The 22,242-nt window shown below is 35.4% G+C and overlaps 2 protein-coding genes across 4 annotated transcripts in view; one reads left to right on the plus strand and one right to left on the minus strand.

Annotated features, from left to right (window-relative positions):
- DNAJC3 (DnaJ heat shock protein family (Hsp40) member C3) overlaps positions 1-22,242 on the minus strand; it is a 157,504-nt gene that overhangs the window by 36,056 nt on the left and 99,206 nt on the right. The window lies entirely within an intron of this gene.
- The window catches only part of UGGT2 (UDP-glucose glycoprotein glucosyltransferase 2), a 92,924-nt gene that overhangs the window by 16,980 nt on the left and 53,702 nt on the right, over positions 1-22,242 (plus strand). For all 3 annotated transcript variants that reach the window (XM_075526547.1, XM_075526556.1, XM_075526565.1), the window contains 8 exons: positions 293-374; positions 3,046-3,146; positions 6,334-6,433; positions 9,735-9,795; positions 15,003-15,094; positions 16,613-16,763; positions 17,778-17,897; positions 21,048-21,133. In XM_075526547.1, coding sequence (XP_075382662.1) covers positions 293-374; positions 3,046-3,146; positions 6,334-6,433; positions 9,735-9,795; positions 15,003-15,094; positions 16,613-16,763; positions 17,778-17,897; positions 21,048-21,133 — 793 coding nt within the window. The remainder of the gene's footprint in view (positions 1-292; positions 375-3,045; positions 3,147-6,333; positions 6,434-9,734; positions 9,796-15,002; positions 15,095-16,612; positions 16,764-17,777; positions 17,898-21,047; positions 21,134-22,242) is intronic.

The raw sequence follows: 22,242 nt of genomic DNA on the forward strand, positions 1-22,242 counted from the left end.
GAAATGGGTATTTTGGGAAGTGAACTATTTAACCATATCAATTTCATTTATATAAAAAATGTAACCATTGGATGAATTATATTTAAAAATTAATTTGAATGTTGCTAAGTTCTGTAAAGTGATTCATTCTGATGCCAAAATATGAATGCATAAGTATAAATCTAATTGAAATTACATCTGGGAACGACAACTTTCTGATTGTATGTTTCTGTTAACCGTTTTATAATTCATAAGAACATAATACATCAGTAACTTTCTTGGTTTATATTGTCTATGTGTGCTATGTGTTCAGGAGGAAATGAGACAAAAGAAGAGGAAGATGATGATGAGGAGGATGAAAGTGATGTCCAAGGATTTCTCTTTGGCAAATTGAAGTGAGTTGATATACGTTATAATTAAACTTCTGCATTTGTTGCTGGAACCTGAACCAAAAATAAAAAATATCTTATAGAAGAAGTGAGATTTATGTTGGAAATTACTTCATCTGCCACTGGTGAAAATTCTGATTAATTTTTTTGTGTATGTCTTGTGAATGTAAAGATGCAACAGTTGTTTATTCTGTTCATTTCAATTTATTGCTTTTAGTTTTCTAATTCTCTTAGAATGTATACAGTGAACTGTTTTTAAAGTAAAAAAATTCCCTCTGGGCAACAGTCACAAAAACTTACAAACATGAAAATATGGTGTTCTATCTACAGCAAATTGTTGCTGCTACTTCTGTTTTCAGATAATTAGAATCAACATGTTGGTTTTCAAAATGCAAGTAGTAGCACAACAAATCCAAACCCATGTATTGTAGATAAATAAGGTGTTTTTAAGAGGGATAGTCATTCATTTCTTAGAGTTAAGGAGTAATATTTCTTGGAAGATATGCTTATTATAGATGTCTTCTTATTTTGGAGTTCGTGAATTAGTGTTCTGTTCTAGCAGGAGCTCTTTTTATCGCCAAGTTAAAATCTGTTAGATGAAATTGGATACTACCCTATTGAGGGCTCCTTCCAGTCCTCCACTGATGGATTCATTTCGTGGTTGCAGTCATCAAAAGTGCTTCCCTTTTCCTGTAACAGATCCATGCAGTGAATCATAAATCCTGGTTCTTTCTTCAGCAAGAAACTCAAGAGTGTGGGTCTTCTCTAGTGTCATTCTCTCTATTATTATTTAAAGCAAAAAGTAAACTTGTTTGTAGATATTCTCACTAAGCTGTAAGTCTTCTCAGAGTTCAAAGCTGCTAACGCTGTCTAAATTCTTGAGAGCCCATCCCCTTTCTTCCTTTTTTAAAGTAAATACATTGAGACAGAAGTGCACCCAGATCTGCAGGCTTCCTTGTTGTTTCACCTATGTATTAGAGACCTTCCACAGCAGATAATATCAAATGCTTATGTCATATCTTTATCTGAGCTTTTTTTCTTCTTGGATTGTGCTAGGTTTAGCTATACTTAGGTTCTTGATGTTGCACTGTGACTAATTCATGAAGCTGTCAGATAATTACTCAGACTTTTTGGCGTTGTTTCTAGACTCATTTTTTTTTCTTTTCCTTGTCATACTGGAGATGAAAATGATGTTTCAGTAATCTGTAAATTGTCCCTCAGTTATAGCCATGTCAAAGGTTATACTTTTCTCAGCTGTGAAATAGTTATGAAAGTAAGGCAGAAGACATAAAATCTTAGAAGTATAACTATTTGATTGTGCAAATTAACATAATTCAATGCCACATCATGATACATATCCAGAGAAGGTTAGCTTTTTTTCAGTTGGCTTTATGTCCGTTTGATTTTGTGCCTACATTGACCATAGCATAAGTGAACGAGAGAAATGAGGGGCCAAGCATCAATAATAGAACTTGGTTGTGGCTTGTGGCTAGGTCTTATTTGTCAGTTGTCTTTCATTCACTGAAGAACTAAAGGTCTGAACAGAAAAAAAAAAATATATCTCATCAAGGTAAATTTGCAAAGAAGGCAGTAAAAACAGTAATTAAGGAGCTCAGAAGTAGTTAAGATTTTGCTGCTTCATAGAGGGATTTCTAAGAGTACGAACTATGTTTGTCATTTCTAGGTCTATGTTACAAGTAAGAAAAAAAGGAATTTTCTGTCTTTGCTTCCCTTTTCAGCTGAGTTTGCTTTCTTTGAGGAACCTGGACTATACTTTAATTCCAGAACATCAGTCTTCATCAGTGATATTTTTCTTTTTCTATAAAGAACAATGGTTAATGTAATCCAATGGCTAAAAAATGAGGAGGGAGGGATTCCTTGTGAAACTTCTTACTATCTAAAATAAAATATGAAGTATTACAGAACTTAAAGTCTTAATGCTTTAGATGTCTGGTTTTTAGCTACTTTTGGCTTCTTGTTTAACACTTCTAGTAGAAGAATCTTTAGAAATCTAACAGAGATTGTTTGACATTCAAGGGTGTCTTGTAGCAGGCTGAAGTCTTGGCCATCAAAACTTCTTTGCCCGATTATGTTAAAAAAAAAATAGCCAAGCTTTTGGGCACCATGCTCTTCTTCAGGTCTGACTAGTGATTTGTGTGCTCAGTAGCTTGATTTTGTCAGTGATGTTAATTTATAAAAGATGTTCTCAACATTGTCTTGCCTATATCTTTTGTAGGTAATACAACAAACTGTGTACAGTTACAGTTAATCTATAGTACAGTTAGTATGCAGTTAGGTATACATTATGCTATAGTAAACTAACTATACAGTTACCTGTATTGTGTGTTAATACTATTTAATCTTTGAGTTCATTTATTCCATGAAAATTTATGTGACAGGGTTTGAGACAGATCACTACAAAACAATTTAACTCCTTCTTGTAATTAACTGGTTTTTAGTCCTCAGAAATCACCTCTTCTCACCCCAAATCCTCATTTTTTTTTAAAGAATGAATTAAAATTGTAATTCTTGCGTGTTACCCTGAAGATACAGTATTAGCTGTGAGCAATACTGTGGATAAAAGCAGGCATTGACGGATGTCATTGATTTTGCCTTTTCAGACATTGATTGATGTCATTGATTTTGCCTTTTTTAAAAAAAAAATGTTTTATTGTAGACAGATGCATCCTGGTCTGAAAAATAATCTGAAAGAGTTCAAAAAACATCTAATTGAAACTACTAACAACATGGAACCGCTGAAGGTTTGGGAGCTACAGGGTATGTATTGCATTTTTCTCAATTAAGGCAGTACTCGTTTAATTTTCCTTTGTTAGTTGATGTATCAACATTATGATAAAAGCTTCTTTTAAAAAGAGACATACGGTTTCATAACACGGCAGTATTATATCAAGTATTTAAAAAGAATGTGTTGGTATCTTGTCCCAGTATTATATGCTAGAAATTAAAGGAGCATTGAAGTAATTTTATAAGATGCAGAATCATAATTAGCTTTACTGATTTTAAAGACAGAAGTTATATTGCCTGGTTTTCTGCCTGATGTGTTATCTCGGATGTTAAATTTAGTTTCAGATATTTTTTTGAGAGGTCAGGCAAAAAATATCATTTTGACATGACTATTGAGTTGGGACGAAATACAGGTTAAGACAGTTTGTTGTCTTAACTTATAAATTCTAACTTTTATCAGTGTACTGGAGTTCACATTGATACATTTTTTTAATGTAGCAGCAAATGGAAGAACATGCTTTTGAAAGCTTTCCTGTGGAAAAGGAGAACAAATGTGTAGAAGCTGATTTCTAAACAGCTTGTGTGCTGATGACCTGCAGGATATTCTGTAGCTTGAATGGAATTATAAATCACTCTAAAATAGGTCCCTAAAATGTCATGACACTTAAGTATAGGCAACTAAATTTTGCCTGCTATATTCTTCAGTTTCTGATCAAAACTGATTTGCCTTTATACTAGTGCAATGAAGGAGACTGAGCAATCATCTGAACTTCAGTTTCTTTTTGAGACCCTGACTGTTATGGAGTTTGCTAACAGTATCCAGTCTGAAACTAGCTATTTGAGATAATTGTAGTTCACTTGCAGTCTTTTATCAATGAACTCCCTTTCAGCTGCAGGATTCATCTTGGTCCAAAATTTAAAAAAATTTGAAAAACATTGCATTTCAGTTCTCCTGAGAAATCTACTGTGCAAATAAAAAGAAAATTCGCTTTTTGTCTATTTAATTTTTTTTACGTTATTGAATACCACTCTGCTGATGTTCTAGCAGAAGCAGCTGTGAAACTTTGTGTGTCTACCTTCAAAAGCCAGTACAAGGTCTCTATTTAGTGGTGGTCTTTTCTGCGGTGTCATGGCTATATGAATAAAAAATGAAAATGGTGCTGCTCCCCAAGCAACCAGTTCATACAGTGTTGAAAGTAGTTAAGCATTGGGATGTTTTTTGTTCAGTGCCAGGAAGACTGGTACTGGCTGGTGATAAGTACGTTCAAGGCCTTTTCAGACAGGGGTTCTTCAGTTCCCTCTTTGTATGGTGCAGTTGTTTGGATACTCTTACTCCTGACATGACTGGGTGCTTTCTCTAGTTCATTATTAATGATTAATTATAGTGGCTGAGTTAATGGCTCAGCTACTCTCTGATTTCCTTTAATGAGCTTCGAAGTAAAAATTTAACTAAATTTAACCAAAACTCCTTCAGCTATAGGGCATACTTCTATTTATAAATGACCCTAAACACCATTCAGGAGTTGTCTTTTAAGAGCCTTTATGTTTTAGGTAAGTAATTAGGTTTACTATTCATAGTGAAAAATGATGCACAGAGTACCAATGTGGTCCCTTTAATAACTCATTCTTTTATCTGTGTGAACAGCCTCTTGATCTCAAGTGCTTCGTTAGCTTTCAAAGCATACTTTGAGATCTGCTTTAAGCGCAGGATCATCTTTTCCCCAAGGTGCCTTACACTGTTCTCTCAGCTGTGCTAGGGTGCCGCAAGGGGAGGTCTGTAAGTGACGGTCCCTGACCAGAGATAACCAAGAAGGTAAAAAGACATGTCAGTTTGCCTCAGTGGGATTTGAATATTCGTACTCTAGCTGTTCAGCATAAAATGGAAATGATTAACAATTTATGAAGGATTATAAGCGTGTGTCCTAAGTGCACAGCGGGTAAGGCATCACTATCTGTGGTAACAGCAGCAATTGGGTATTACTTCGCTTGATCACAGCTTATGTGGCTGTGGAAAGGGATCTGAAATGTTCTTTTTGAAAACAGTGATCTCTTTATACATTTTGTTAAAAGTATTAAGAAATACCAAGTTAACATTCCAGCGCTCAGACTCACCTTTTTTTCCAGCCAAGGTGTACCTTATTGGGCTAAACTAGGAATGTGTGCTATTCACTTTTATTCAGCTTTTTTTTTTTTTTTTTTAATTCCTAATTGCTTCAAAAAGATGGTGCAAAGTTCTGCTAGGCAGCATCCTCTATGACTTTCTGCCCAGCACTTTTTACTATATGTGGCATCAGCTTTCCTCAAACTGAATAACCTGAGGCCTTCAGTTTCTGCTCAGATGTCTTAACTAGCAGATTATGAGGAAAAGCATCATTGCCCTGAGGTAGTTAGGCAGACTGTATCCAAAGTACATGGAAGCACCTAGTATATTATTGCCTTACCCTATTGGTACCATTAAAATTGGATTTTCCCCAGTCTCATGTGCCAAGATTTATCATACCCAAGTTAGGCACCAGAGAAGGCTAACTGAATTCCATCGTTGTTTTCCAGTGGATAGGCAAATGAATTATAAACTGTCTTGATATATGAAAATTTACTTCATTCTGAGAAAAAGCATATAGAGAAAAATGAGATCTCTTTAAAAATTGTGCTAGACACTTAGGAAAACTGAAATTTGACAGTAGATTGGCCTTTCTTTCATGAGTCTCCATTTTCTCTTCCTGTGAAATTGTTGCTACTCTTGAAAACTGTACACCTCACATGCTAAATACAGCCTTCTACATTTAATATATCTGTTCTCAGAAAATCTTGTGAAGTCCTGGAGCTGGAAAAATCTTACTCTTTACTGCAGTTATGGGTGTCTGTGGGTTGGTGTGTATCTAGGTTTGAACATGATACCCTTGTGATACTGGCATAATACCACGTGATGAATTGTCTGGTTTTTTCAGTGTGTTTTTGTAAACTTAGAAATTACATGTACGATGTGTATGCTCAAGGCAGCCGAGCAGAATTCTGTCAGAAAGCCTGAATTTGGTATTTCCAACTTTTAAGTGCCCATCTTTTTGACCTTAATAATGTTGCTTCATTATCTTTTACAATATATAATTGAAACATAAAAAACATTAATACTGAGAGTATGTGTATGGAACACTTTTCTGATTGTAGACAGTATTGATTGAGAGTGGTATTTCCAGTGATTTTTTTTTTTTTCCCTCCCCAGATCTTAGTTTTCAAGCAGCTGCTCGAATTATGTCTGCCCCTGTTTATGATGCCTTAAAGGTAATGAAAGACATAGCTCAGAACTTCCCAATAAGAGCCAGGTATGATACTTAAGCTTGTTTTTCAAATACTGTTTTTATGTTTGCATTGGAATTTTAATGACAGTAATACAGATTTATATCCAAATCCTGCCGTCAGAAATTCATGTTTTACAGCGTGCTACATGGATTCCAGGCAACTTCATTGAGTAGAAAATAACTCCTGGGAGAGCTCATGATCAGTCTCTTAAATGTTTCCTGTCTGATGCAGGAGATGCCATGAAGGCATCCTAATCCTTCAGGCACTTGTGATTGAATGCCTAGTCCTCCTGGCTTTTACTGGAATGATATTTTCCCAGGTGGAAAATTCTGTGAATTAATAGCAGATCTATTCACAGTAGGAAGAGGCAAAATTCTATTAATAAATTTTATAGGGGATCCACCCACATTAGTTCTAAGCACAACATTGCTGACAAGATTGGGCCCCGGCTACTGTATGTTAGTGTTCTTACTGGGGAAGATCTGTCTCCCATAACAGATTACTTAATAAAGGATGAATATGAATATTGAATAAATGAATAACATTTTCCTTTGTACTAATATTAAAAATTGCTCTTCCTGTAAGCCAATTGTAATGTAATTGAGAAATGCTTTTCTTTATATTTAATAAGTTCTTCATATAATCCTATCAGCAATATTTGCTTGAATTACTGAATTAAATATGATGCTAAATAGGATTCTTAACTCAGTGTGCTTTCACATTTTACAACTCTTGTTTAATTACCACAGTGTTTCATTGTCATCTCTGATTTTCTGTCAGAGAAAATCTACACTGTAATAGAATAACCACCTTTGTAACATCTTGTTTCAAATAAGAAAAATAACCTTTTAAATGCCTGAAACATAATTATTATGAAATAGTAAGGTACAAGTTTACATTTAGATTAGCAATCAGAAAATGGAGCTTTCCATTAGAAGATAGTGGAAACGCACATAATATTGAAGTGCAAGGCCAGTTCTATTCTTTAAAGGACAGAAAAAAAGTCGGTTTGAAGTATGCTAGGTGACATTTAAAGCATTGATTTAAAAAGTCATTAAATTGTTACATCCCACTCCGACTCCTGCTGTGTATTTGTGGCATTAGAGCACAATGTACCTGCTCTTCAAACAATTTATTTTTATGGGTAAAAGTATAAGAAGACTTCAGAATTATTAAAAGGGGAATTGCAGTTCCTGTCCTGTATGATTTATTCTAATATGCTAATCTAGCATGTTATTTTTAACACGAGAGATTACAAATATTTAAATAATTTAAAGTTAGTACGTCTGTATTGCCAACAAACTTAAATTTAAGGGGCATTGTGTAAAAACTGCACAAAATATATTTCCTTAATAATCTAATCATGCTTAACCTGCTGAGTCAAAAATACTAGTTTGGAAAAAAAAACCCTAGAATAAACAGGAAATGAAAAGATATTGCTTAATCATTTTAGATAGATAACTGATCATTATAGTAGTAGTATTTTAAAATTGTTTAAGTTTCACACAGTTTAGATATGAAAACAACATTTTTTTAATTATGCAAATTTTGGTTTGAAAAGGATGTATAAAAATTTTAAACTACAGTTATGAAAATAAAAATTAAATATTATACGTACCTTAAAAATGGAAGGGTTCCTTAGACCATAAAAGAGGAATATACCATTCCTCTGGAAGTTTCTTTCACTTTCTAGTTTATAACCTGCATTTTTGTGTCTCAGTAAGTCCAGTTGAAAAGGTTAGTCTGAGGTAGATTTTACAAAATGTCATCAGATGTAGACAGTGTAACAACTGATATATGTCATGGCGACATTTTGATAATTCATTTTATAGGGTATTTTTCTTCTTTGTTTTGTTGTATACGTGTCATAATTATCTGTTATTTAAGAATGCAATAATAATTATAATACTCTGTTTCTTGCTATTCATTTATCATTCATGAATGTTAACATTTTGAACATGTGAAAAGTTTCCTTTTTTCCCCTGATATGCATTACTACATAGCTACATGTTCTTCCAGGTAAGAGTAAAGATGCATAAAATTATATGATAGAAAATATTACAACCTTAAAGTCATACAAGAGCATTCCTACATCATGTAGAATGATAAATAGTATCCATTTACTTTCAGACAGTAAAGTGTTTCTCTCTAGTGAGTCCTTAGCAGTTAATATTTAGAAAAACATGCATAAAACTTTGCGAAGCTCTGAACAAATTGAACAAATGACTGAACTCAAAATGAACAGATATCTTTCACAGGCATTTTTACACTTGATACCTCAAATTCCTAGGATGACCTCCTCAAGGATCGACCATCACACTTTCTCCTTAAAATCTTGCTAGAATCCTGCATCATCAACTGCTGTGCATAGACAAGGAGCTAGTTAGCGATTCTTTAATGTATTGCTTTCTTATTAACAAAAAAAGCTATCAGTAAAGCTTACCTTTTACTGATAAGTATTTTACTTCCTTGCTAACATTGGGCCAGCTTTGTCTTCTCCTTCCCGCCTTTTTATTATTTTCACATTCATTTTTTATGTTTCTGCCTTACCACTCTAAGCTATTTGGAAAGATTTAGGTTGTTCTTTTTATCTGTGCAGTTTTTATCACCTGTGTATGCAGAATGAAGCATTGATTCCGAGAGTTGCTGGTCCTACTACTATTTATGTTGAGTTTAGCAAGATAAAAATCAGAGCTTTTTTTCCATAAAGTGTTTTCTACTTCAGGACTCTCTAAAACTATTGCTGTGACGTCAGAATAATAGTTGTGGTAGTACTGCCACACATTACTGCCACTCCATGCTATGGAGTCCTTCTGTTAAGTAGCCGTTTTGCTTGTTGGTTAAGTAAATTCTCAGTTATAATTCCCATCAATTACAGATGTTCTTTTAATGAGAAAAGGTCTGTTTAGTGTTCCTGAATTATGTCTGTTGCTGGTAGAAGGTCCCTTAAAGCAGTGTCCTACATAGTCAGCTTTTGAGACTTCTGACTTGATAGGGTTTTTCCCTAATCCTTCTCCTCCATTTTTCCAAATTTAAATTTGGCTTCAGATATTCTTTTCTTTGTACTTACAGTTTCTTTTATTTTTTTGTTAAATCTTAATCAGCAATGTTTCTTTTTCAACAGAAATGTTTATAGTTTCTTGCTTTTTGTTCTACAATTTTTACTTCAAAACTAGTGAACACAGAAAGTAGTACAGTATAAGATATATTTACTCAGTATCAATTACAGGGCATTGGATATGGTATTAAAATACATATTTCACATTATTTAATGCATTTTTTAAAATACAGTGGTTGAGTAATACCAATATTTTGTTTTTACAGATCACTGACCAGAGTGCCTGTAGACAAGAAAATGCGAAATGAAATAGAAACAAATCAGAAGGTTTGTTCTTATTTGTTCAACTGGACATTTGAGTTACTATCATATTACTGCTTTTGGAGAGTTTTATTAGTGTAGCAACTTTCACATGGTTTCTATCAGGGAAAGAGAGCTAACTGTTCTAAACATCTTTTCCTAAATAAATAACATTGAAATACTCAATTCAAATTTGTCACGTTCTGCTGTTCTTGGTACTTTTTCCCTTCCCTCTTTTGATTTTACAGAATTAGGCAAGGACAAACAATTTTTACGGAGTGTTGTGTCAGTCATAAATTGTGTGCTGTGAAAGCAAAATAGGTATCAGTTAATTTTTCTAGAGCTTTGGTGTTGAATCTAGGCCTGCTGCTTATATTATGGTCAGCACGTGCTAGCTTTGAGCTTTCCACACTCTCAAAATCACACATGCAACTATTCTGCAAGGTATTTTGAACATTGTCTATGGTAGATGGTGGTTTTATTTTCATCGTTGATGCACTGCATCTTTTGTGCCTTGTATCACATGGGGAGTCATTATTCATGTGATTTTCACTGATCTGAGATGTATCCTGAGATGCCACTTTGCGTTTGTTGAGTTCGTGACATCTGTTGTATTTTCTGTCTCAGTTCAGAGTTTGGATTTTTTTCTTTCAAGTTAAGTGTTAAAATTAAAAGTTAGCCACAATGCTTCTAGGACCAGTCACGTGAAATGACATCCATAGCATTGCCCTTAATCTTGATCTTCAGAACATATATTTTCATATGGTGTTAAGACTGACCAACCACCGTAGTGAAAGGGATTTATTTCTTACTTATGGCACTCCTGTACTTTGCAAAACTAATGTAAGGTTTTCCAGTCTTGAGTATTTCGTGCCCAAATAGTGACAGGCTCAAGTGCTACATCCTTGTAAATGGTTATGCAAATAGTTGTATAGGGCTTTTTTTGTCCATAGGTGATTGAGTGTGGGACTGGTATATGGAGAATACGTTTCACATATCCCAGCAGTTCGCCTTCTTGAGTCCTTCAGCTTTCTTGTGTGCAAGGTGCATGTTTGATTCTTGGGTTTTCACAGAGATCTTAAGAGTGGGCTCAGCATTATGCAGGCCTCTTGTTTCTTGCACTAGTGAGAAGTCCCATAGTTCTTGCTCAAGGGAGCAAATCAGCATCTGCACCCTGCTTCACTGATTTCTGTATACAGCTGAGATACGCATTTTCCTGTATCTCTTTTTTGTTAGGGTTATAGTCAGAATAAAGCAAAACTGATGATCATAGTTTCTCCAGAGTACGAGTGTTGGTATCAGGACTTTCCTTGTTTCTTGATGAAGTCTTTACAATGTCTTTCTCAAATTGCAGCTTTGTTAACACAAAAATAAAAACCAACTGCTTAATCAAAAACTACTCCTCTACCCCAAAATGCAAAAAAAAAAAAAAAAAAGGTATATCAGGAATGAAAATGGCTATTATTACTAAATATAAGGATTAGGAAAAGTAGACTAAGATTGTAGTAAAAAGTAACTAAGATGAAGATGTCTGCATTTAGGCACATCTATATGGTATCTAAACTCCTCTTATGACAATGAAGAAGTAGTCAATGGGCATCAAAAACAATTTAGCTCAATGGTTGTTTTGTGGGGCATGATTGAGTTGCCTAAACCTGAATTTCTGATGTCATTTGAGATGCCGCAGGCTATCCAAGATAGCCATAGAGGTCTGACAGATGTGTCCACTGGGACATCCAGGCCCTTCTGCCTGACCTGTACTTTCCAGTCCAAGATGCCTTATCCTGAAACAAATGACATTAGATATCTAGGTGGTTGGTCAGCTGAATCACTTCTATGATTCCATGACTGTATTAAATACATTAACTGTAAGAGGATCTTCGGCACCTATCACACTAAGTTTAAATTTTGTACTACATCCTACCTGTAGTCTAAAGGCTACAGGCCTTTAGACAGCTAAAAGCTAAAATCTGTTGAATAAAAGTAGGGAAACTTCCTGAACACTGCTGCTAGAGCACAATAAATTGGCATGTGCATTCTTGAACTGCAGTACATCCATCTAGCAGCAGGAGAGATATGATCTCATGCTGTGTGTAACTGGATGATTCCCTCTCAAGATAATGAAAGTTGAATAGGAAATGCAACGGGAGGAAATAAAGGTATTAGAAGTTGAAAGGCATATGATGATTTAGGTGTAATGAATTGATACCTAACTAAGAAATAGACAAAGAACTGCTATAGATAAAAGGGAAAAAAAAATCTCATTAAACACAACTCACAACTTCAGGTGCAATAATTTGCTGACAGTTTAGCAAGAAAATACAATATGAGTACTATCAGTGTTAAATTCTAGTCTTGGATGCCTAAATACTCCTTCCATCAAAGTTGTTACAGCAAATGGATGCTCTTCTGAACAACAAAATGCCTGGCAACAAAATTGTATAACAAGTCTCGGCTCTGATACAGCTCAGTTCTTTTCCTACTGCAGTACTGAAGGATTTGAAAAACTTTTAGACTCCCATTTCAATACCCAGTGGCTGATAATTTTTTCATTGTTCTTGCGTTCATTTTAGTTAGTATTAGGATTTTTATGACCTGGATCAGCCAGTTGCAGTCTTTCTCAGTATCTGTGTTTACATGAGTATCTGGGCTTATAGGAATGACCAGTAAGCTTTCAGTAGTGGTAAGAGATCTCTTATCCTAAATGCTGATTTCAGTGCTTCAAGGAGAGGGCCTGTTCTAGCAGATCTCACAAGATCTGCGCAAGAGCCCTGAAGGATGCTGGTAAGATTTCTTGAGGCTGTAATCCTCTTTATATTTATTGTTCGCTCCTTGAGTCCAGTGGCATTAAGGGGGATTTTCCTGCAGTCACAGTACGTTGTGGCACAGCGCTGGTATTAAAACTGTAATCCAAGCTGGATTTGCTAACTACAGAAAAATTCCAGGTATACCTAGGACTTTGGGTGCTCCTCTGCCTGGTGCAGAGGAGTCTCATCACTGTGTGCCTGGCTATTTAATTTTGTCCCATCTGCCTGTTTTGGTTGTGTCTCGGGATCAAACTCTGTTTAGGTAAAATGATCAGAAATTTCACCTGCTGCAAGGGCATTTGGTATTGTCAGGCATCTATGAATTTTGGCTGCTTAGAAGGGATGGGTAGAGTGAGACCTTGGGAGGGTGTGTAATTCTGTGTGAAGCTGTGACAGGAAAAATATAAAGGTCAGATACCAGCCGCTACTTCTAGTTTTTGTTTTAATGGTAGCATGAGGCTTAACAAAGATAAATATGAAGTCCTGCACTTGGGCCAGAGTAATCCAAAGCAGCAGTTAGTTGTAAAGAAGATAGAAGTCCTTCTTCTGTACCAAATTTTGGGACATACAAAAAAACCCCAAAATTTTTCTGTAATTTATATGAGTATATGATTGGGAATAAAGTGAGTTTTATAAATTAGGAAAGTAATTAAATTATCTCTTTCTTTTTTTCCTTATCTGACCACAGGAAACTTACTGCCATGCATTTATGCTCCTCATTTTTGAAAGCCCACTGACATCCATTTTTTAGGTGCCTACCAAAATTTTCATGAAAGATAATAACTAACTACATTTAAGGAAAAAAAAGTCTTTCGGTTATTTATTAGCAGTAGTGGGATGCAGCCCCTCCCAAATCCACAATATTCTTCACATTATATCTGAGTTTAAATATATGTATTTAGATACTTTATAACAAGCATAAGTAATTATATTACTCTTTTGTAAATCTACATACAAAAAAGCAATGAAAGCACTACAAAGGTCAGGTTACACCAGTAGAATAAATTAAATTGACAAATTTCAAAAGCTGTTTTTCAAGGCCAAGGACAGGTTTTGGACTTTCATAAAAATTCTTTCTGTATTAGGCTCAGGCTTATCACAGCTTGCGTTTTTGCTTTAGGGAGAGCCCTGCCTTTCATACGCTGGTATTAGGTGCCATTACATATTTCCATTCTGGTTTGGGTTGTGAAAATGTTTATATATACAAAGGAATATGGTACCTTTTCAATGAATGATGAGTAATAGGCACATTTGTTGGATTACAAGGAGCTTCAAGTAAACTGTTGTCTCATTTATGTGGGGTTGCACTTGTAATGCAAACCAGTTAGCTTTGAGTTTACTTACATTTAACTGTGTGAAAGTAACCACACTACTTTAAAGAAATAATATTGCTTTCAATGTTTTCCCATTTTACCTCTCATTTGTTCAGTGACAGGCTTATAAGTGGAGTAATATATGCAGCCTGAGTTGCTTGCTCTAAGTGTGCTTTTGTTCAAAGTGTGTTTTTTGTTCACACTTATTTTGTTCAGCAAGTGGGAGCTAAATGGGAAAAAAATATATCTTTCTCAGCTTACTTTTTTTCTGCATATTTTTCGTGCTTTCCATTCCTCTGTTGGGAATTAAGACAGATCTGGAAATCTGACTGCTCCTCATGGGGTGAGTTGGAATAAACTACTGCTGTTGCTCCTGTTACTTATCTTGCTACAGCCACCATAGATTGAACAGTGTGATGCCTCACAGCTCTCTGAAACAAAATTATAAGGCATACTTTACTCCCTAAATACTTCCTTCCTCTTGTATTTGTTTATTGTGGATTTTTTTCTTCTTTGCAAAGCAAGGATATGCTATGCTATCCCCTTCTGATCTATGTTTTTTCCAAGGTCCCTTTGTTAGATGAGATTGTATGTTTCTAGTCTGTCTTTCCTAATTCCCCATAACAATTGCGACTACACATTTTTTGGAATTGTACAAGGTGTTAAGCTTTCGAGAAAGCTAGTTTCAAGTGGAGGTCTAAAGGACACATATAAGGTCTCCCTTTGTTGAATGGATATGTAGGAGCAATTTTTCAAAAACTTACAAGCCATATTTCTGTTTGTGTGTGTGTATTTTCATTTTCTGTTGGCAAACACTTAGAATGTGTCCTTGTCTCTACCTTGTAGGGACACTGTAGGTTGTTTGGGGGGGAATTATCAGCTATTTTCATTTGTATTTGTACATTGAAAGTGTGTTAAATAGCACTCATAAAAGTATGTTGTCAATATTTTTACCAACAACACTCAGCTAAAAGAAGAAATTATGTGCAAGAGATTTGATATGTCTGTTTTGTAGAATTACTTAAATTTTTATATATCTATCTATCTATATATATGTGTGTGTGTTAGTGTTCACATATACCTAAATAAGTTAGCAGTACTTTTTACTTTTTAGCATTTTCATGAAATACTTGGAATCCAACCTGGAGAAGCACGTTTACTTCTAAATGGCCTTCATATTGACCTGGATTTTCATGATCCTTTTAGGTAAGATGGTACATTTTGTTTGAAGATTACAGAATTACTAATAATACTGGAGAAGTGCTCATGGTGATAGATAGTATCATCTGTCGCATTTTGGGGGCCAGGAATTGCTCCAGTAGAGGGAACATTGGTTTACAGTGGTTTTGCTTTGAGTGTGAACATTGTATAAGTAGTTGAAAACAGCATTTTCTCTTGGAATGTGTTTTCTAATTTGCTTACAATTTTATGACTCACCATATAAAATTAATTTGGAAATGGAAGGAATCCAACATGTACATATAAAAAGGTGGGAAAAGCACTTTTTATAAAGTAAGTTAAGTTCTTTCACATCCTTATTTCTCAAAAATTACAAAAAATTTGCAGGCATTAAATTTAGATACACAACACCTTGGGTTATTTTTGGCATGCTTGTGAGTCTGTGTGTGGCCACCTTTTATAATAAGTTCTGTTAATGCAGAACTAATATGCTTTTTGGTATAAGAAATGTTTTTCCAGTTTGTGTAATTATAGTATAATTATTTTGGATGTGAATTGCCTCTTTTATACAACCACTCATAAACAGTAAACATTTTCCCTTGCATTCTTCTGTATGTTGTCAACAGCAGGACAGACATGACTACTTCAAAATCATCTTTGGTGGCCTGCAAACTGTCAGTAAATCTACTGATGCTAAGGCTGAGGTTTTTTTCATGTTCCTATGATTTGTCAGTCTATAATTTTTTTATTTTCTATTTTTAAACTCAGAATGTCGTCTTTTCTCTTCCATGGAGATTCTTAAACTTTCTTGGGTTTAGCATTTATACTTGCAATTTTTACTTAATTTTTTTGTCAGCCAGAGTTTTGAGATGGAGTCACTTGCATCTTTTGTGGTAATGATGCAAACATTGATAGCACTTTTTAATGCTAGTGCTAGGTTTAATTTCAATATATTTTAGAAGAAACTTTTCACAATAGAGAAAACTCAAAATGAAACAAGATAGAAATAAAGGCATTTGTAAAATCTTGCCTGACTCCTGTTGGGTCTTCTGGGAAAGGGTCTTCTTTTAGAGGTGTAGCTATGTGTTTCCTCTGTGCTGTTTTCAAGGTTCTGCCAGATGCAGACTTAGAGCTTGTCTGTGTCTTCATCACTTACTGCCTGCTTCTCTACACACTTGCAAAACTTCCTGTTAGCATGCCCCCTGCTTGGGTTTCTGCTTCAGCCAGGACAATGCAGCAAGCAACCTTCCACTCTGCTGTTCTGCCATGTCTTACTAAAGATGAATGAAATTCCTTCATACAACATAAATGTGAATGAACAAAAGAGTTGTATAATCTGTTATAATTCTGTTTTGAAACAAATTAGAGACTATACTTACAGCGTTATTAATTGATTTTGTTTTAAACGTTTGACTGCAGGAGAATATAAAATTATTTGTAATACTAAAAATAATCCTCACGTTAATAGCCTTTGAGGTTTTTTTTCTTTTTATGTCATGACAAGAGTTCTATTTAGACATTATGCATTTTGTCTTCCTGAAAAAGTATCTTAGAGACTCTTAAACTGGAAGGAAAAGTGATGCATGGCCTTCATGAACTTGGAATCAAAGAGGAGATCCTGAGTAAATTTATGAGGTTGCATATACATCCTACAGATGACAGTTATGCGCTAGATATCCGTCACTCTTCAATAATAGTAAGTAATTAAACAATTATTTATTTAAATACTACATATTTGATAATGCTATGTATGAGATAGTCTGTCTTTTTTGTAGTGTAATTGAAATACTAGGCATAAGACCATATATTGATAAGAAGTTTAAAATATTTTGGAGGATGATATCTCTTCAAAATATTTTAGGAGTAATTTTCTCTAGCCTATACCTTATTAAAATTTTAAGATGTAAGATGTTTAAAGGAAAAGAGGAATGTATCTAAGAGTAGTTGCACACTCATAGCTATAGAATTTGACTTTACAGCAATTAATCTAGCTACATAATATCTTCGTATTATGCAAGACTGCTAAATGTACTTTACAAGTATGAGAAGTGAATTGTGGACAACTTAAATATTTTGTTTCTAATTGTCCAATGCCTCTGCTTTTTTCCCTTCTTCAAAATTTATACAGTTTTCATTACAAAGGTTATATGCCAGTGGAAAAGGCACTAAAATACTAATTTTCTTCACCTGAAAGAACCATATTTCACTCTTCTGTTTGTCAAGTATAGACAGGCTTGCACAGAAAACAGTAGACGAACAAATTGGCCATATAATAATTAGTTTTTTTGATATATCTAAAGTGCTGCTGAGGGTTATAGATAAATAATGTATTTGTCTTACAAGATGGTTATGCTGTGTTACACACGTATCTGTGTGTTATGTTGTTACGGCCTTTGTATTGTGAAAGTAGTTTCCACACTTGAAAAAATGGTTTTATTCACATTCTGATACAGAGTATAAATGGTCTTTTTTCCTTTTCCATCCATTATTAGTTTTATTATGTACTGCAAAGAGAAACCCCGAACAGTTTGATTGAAAAGAAGAAAAATATTACTTTTAGAAGCTATTTTCTGTTATTATTTCAAAAAGAAGATAAAACTTTTTACTCTTTCCAGGCTTTCCATGTGTTTTAAAATATCTTTATTTATACGTACATATTTTACTCAATGTTTAATGTGTGTTTTTTAAAAGCCTGCGTTTTTTGTTTTAGTGGGTTAATAATATAGAACAAGATCACAGCTATAGCACATGGCCTACAAGCTATCAGGAACTGCTAAAACCCACATTTCCTGGAGTTATACAGCAGATCAGACGCCATTTGTATAATTTGGTAAGTTTGGAGAACTTAATTTTTTTGCATAGTGTATGTATTAATATGTGGACAGACAATTTATTGAAAAATACACATGCTGTATTCATTGTTAAGATAGGTTAGAATTTCATGTTTTCTATGTGGGTCTTCTAATAGTAGTGAAAATCTTTTTGTTGAGCGAGTCATATGTGCTCATAATTCGCTACTATCAATGAATTTTCTTCATAATACACTACTGAGAGAAGGTAATGATAACTGTCCTTGTTTTAGAGATGGTGAACTGAGGTACAAAAGGATTTAAGTTATAAAGCATACTAATTATCAATGTCTTGTAGCCTAATTTTTCCTCTGTATAGCATTCTGTATCACTTAGTAAGTTAAGGAAACAGCTATTGCTGATTTAAATTGAAATTTAAATTACAAAAGGTAATTGTATGAATCATAGAATCATGGAATGGTTTGGGTTGGAAGGAACCTTTAAAGGTCATCTAGTCCAACCCTCCTGCAATAAGCAGGGACGTCTTCAACTAGATCAGGTTGCTCAAAGCTCTGTCCAACCTGACCTTGAACACTTCCAATGATGGCCTCCTCACCACCCTCATTTCTTCATATCCAATCTAAATCTACCCTCTTCTAGTTTAAAACTGTTACCTCTTGTTCTGTCACTACTGTGTCACTGTCCTGGTTTCAGCTGGGATAGGGTTAATTTTCTTCCTAGTAGCTGGTATAGTGCTGTGTATTGGATTTAGTATGAGAATAATGTTGATAGCACACTGATGGTTTAGTTGTTGCTAAGTAATGTTTGCACCAGTCAAGGACTTTTCAGCTTCCCGTGCTCTGCCAGGCGCACAAGAAGCTGGGAGGGGGCACAGCCAGGACAGCTGACCCCAACTGGCCAGGAGGCTATTCTATACCATATGGCGTCATGCTCAGTATAGAAACTGGGGGGAGGTGGCCGGGGGGCAGAGGTCGCTGCTTGGGCACTGGCTGGGCATCGGTCAGTGGGTGGTGAGCGGTTGCATCACTTTCCCCCCCCCCTAGGTTTTGTTCCTCTCTCTCTCTTTTGTTGTTTTCCTTTTCATTACAATCTATTATCATTATTTTGTTCCAGTTATTAAACTGTTCTTATCTCAACCCATGAGTTTTCTTACTTTTGCTCTTCCGATTCTCTCCCCCATCCCACTGGAGGGGGAAGGTGAGCGAGCAGCTGTGTGGTGCTTAGTTGCCGACTGAAGCTAAACCACGACAGTCACTACTACTGGTAAAAAGCCTCTTTATCTTTCTTATAAGCCTCCTTTAAAGGAGGGTTATAAGTACTTTAAGTACTGAAAAGGCCCCTTTAAGTACTGAAAGGCTGCAATGAGGTCTCCCCAGAGTCTTCTCTTCTCCAGGCTGAACAACCCCAACTCTCTCAGCCTTTCCTCATAGGAGAGATGTTCTAGCCCTCTGATCATTTTTGTGGCCTTCCTCTGCACCCACTCCAACAGGTCCATGTCTTTCCTGTGCTGAGGACTCCAGAGCTGTACACAGTACTCCAGGTGGGGTCTCACCAGAGCGGAGTAGAGGGGCAGAATCACCTCTCTTGACCTGCTGGCCACGCTTCTTTTGATGCAGCCCAGGATATGGTTGGCTTTCTGCTCTGTGAGGGCACACTGCTGGCTCATGTCCAGCTTTTTGTCCAGCTTTTCATCCAGCTTTTCATCCACCAGTGCCCCCAAGTCCTTCTCTGCAGGGCTGCTCTCAATCCCTTCATCCCCCAGCCTGTACTGATACTGGGGGTTGCCCCGACCCATCCCTGCACTTGTCCTTGTTGAACCTCATGAGGTTCACATGAGCCCACTTCTCGAGCTTGTCCAGGTCCCTCTGGATGGCATCCTGTCCCTCAGGTGTGTCAACCGCACCACTCAGCTTGGTGTTTGCAAACTTGTTGAGGCTGCACTCGCTCCCACTGTCTATGTCGTTGATGAAGATATTAAATAATACTGGTCCCAATATGGACCCCTGATGGACACCACTTGTCACTGATCTCCATCTGGACATTGAGCCGTTGACCACTACTCTCGGGATGCGACCATCAAGCCAATTCCTTATCCACCAAACAGTCCACCCATCAAATCCATCTCTCTCCAATTTAGAGAGAAGGATGTTGTTGGGGACTGTCAAAGGCCTTACAGAAGTCCAGATAGACGACATCTGTAGCTCTTCCCTTGGCCACTGATGTAGTCACCCCAAGTGACATGAAGTTCAGTATATAAAAAGACGACTAAAATACAAGCAATACGTAATAAAAAGTATGTTTATAATGAAGCATAAGATGTGTGTAATATGAAGTAGATTGCATTATGTATTCAAAGTTAAATATTGGCATGTATATATATATAAACAGCTATATTATAGAAATCTACAACATATCATTTAACTATAATCTGACGGGGAGGGAGTGTTCAAAAATTTTAAAATTATTCTGCTACATTTCAGCTACTCTAGTAAAATTATGAAAAATTCTAAGGGGAGTTGCAGTGCAAAGCTGAATAAATAAGGTACCAATTAATTATGACCAAGGTTGTAATTAAATCTGCATAAGGATAATCTACCTATGCAGACAGATCCCAGTTCTAGATTCTGTGCATGCCTGAAAGATCCGATTTTTCACTTCAGGCTACAATAAGTGAGAGAGTGAATTCAAAGATATGTGAGACAGGAAGGAAGAATTCTTTCCCAGTGCTCCATCTTTTAATTAAACTTTTAAGTCAATATATTCTGTTTATTTATTTTAGTTTGGTTTTCACAACAGAAGAGAGTTAGTTGGAAGAAGTAATAGAAAAATCAGCATTAGATCCTTTTTAATTAAATATCAAGTTCATTAATAAAAACCCAAAGTACGGGCACAGAGTCTTTCAAAGAAGAGTAGTGATATCACCTGGTTTGAAATTCAATAAATGGTTAAATCCTGTTTTCAGTATTTGGTCCAAATTAATTAATTCTGAAGTTATTTTCATTTATACTCTTAATGTTTTCTTACAATGAATGCTCTAGGAAATTGAAAACAGTTGGGGTGCACAGATCCTTTGGAAATTTCTGTTCTTATCTTAGATTTTATGTCTGAAAAAAAATAAAAACAGACATCAAGAATAAATATTGGCTGTATAACATGTTTTCTCTTCTTAGGTACTTTTTGTTGATCCTGTCCAAGAAGATACAGGTGATTATATGAAACTGGCAGAATTATTCTATCATCATGATGTACCACTTAGGTAAGGAAAACTGAAAGTCTTGAAGAAAAGTCTTAAAAGAAGGTTCTTTCCTTTTTTCTTCTTCATCTGTTCCGCTAGGCAAAGATGTGAATTCAAATGAAGTCCAATGCAACAACATTCTAATAAGACACATTGGTTACCCACTTGTGTTAAGCTTACTCAGGTATTAAGTATTCTTAAGCAAATAGGTTGCAAGGGATAACATACCTGAGTGTGTGGAAAATGTGGAAAACTGCAAAAGTCTGATAAAAAATTATGTTGTCAAATAGTCCCACTGGATGCCCATGTGAAGTTGCATCCTAAGCAAAATATTCTGTAAGTAAAACATTATTTGAGGGCATTTTTTAATTTAGTTCTTTCAACTGAGGTTGCTTTACCTAATTTTGTTTTTATATAAATACTTAAAGACCAAAGTGAGATTATCCTCACCAAGTTTTGAATTTCTAAAAATTAGTTGTCTGAGTCTGAACTAGTCGTCATTTGAGAGAAAGAGACACTTCTGAGGAAAAATCTGATTGATCTGAGATGCCTAGTTTAAGAAAAAATTAATTGCTCTCAGAAGTGCCTGTTCATTTCCACAGCTCATAAAAGAAGAGAAGGGTGTCCAAACTAGATCCAAGGTTCAGCAAGATGAATTCCATGTTAAATATTTAAAATCTTTGTGTGAAATGGCTTTTTGTTTCCTCAATAAATTACAGGTTCTTCATTTTCCTTTAAAATTTTACTAGTTCTGATCATTTTTTGTTTTTCTTTGTTTTTTATCATTCAATGACAAAAAAGTAATGGAGGACAGATATTTGTTATCTATGCATTTTGTCACTGTTGTCACTATCTGGGAGACGATACTGCTTCAGTCCTTGAAGAGAATATAGCCTAGAACCTAATTTGCCTTTTCTGATACATAACAGCATAAGAGCAGCCAAACTGGGTCAGACTAAAGGTCCATTTAGGTCAGTCTGTCTGCAACAAGCCACAGGGAGCGGCCTAGGTATGATAAAAAGAACAGGGCAACCAGGTACTTTGCCTGAGTATTTTCCTGTCCTTCACGCATTTGGAGATCAAAGAATTCCAGAGCCAGATGTAGTTTCTAACTATGTAGCAACCCTCAA

The sequence above is a fragment of the Mycteria americana genome, chromosome 1 (genome assembly GCF_035582795.1).
Source record: "Mycteria americana isolate JAX WOST 10 ecotype Jacksonville Zoo and Gardens chromosome 1, USCA_MyAme_1.0, whole genome shotgun sequence".
NCBI lineage: Eukaryota > Metazoa > Chordata > Aves > Ciconiiformes > Ciconiidae > Mycteria > Mycteria americana.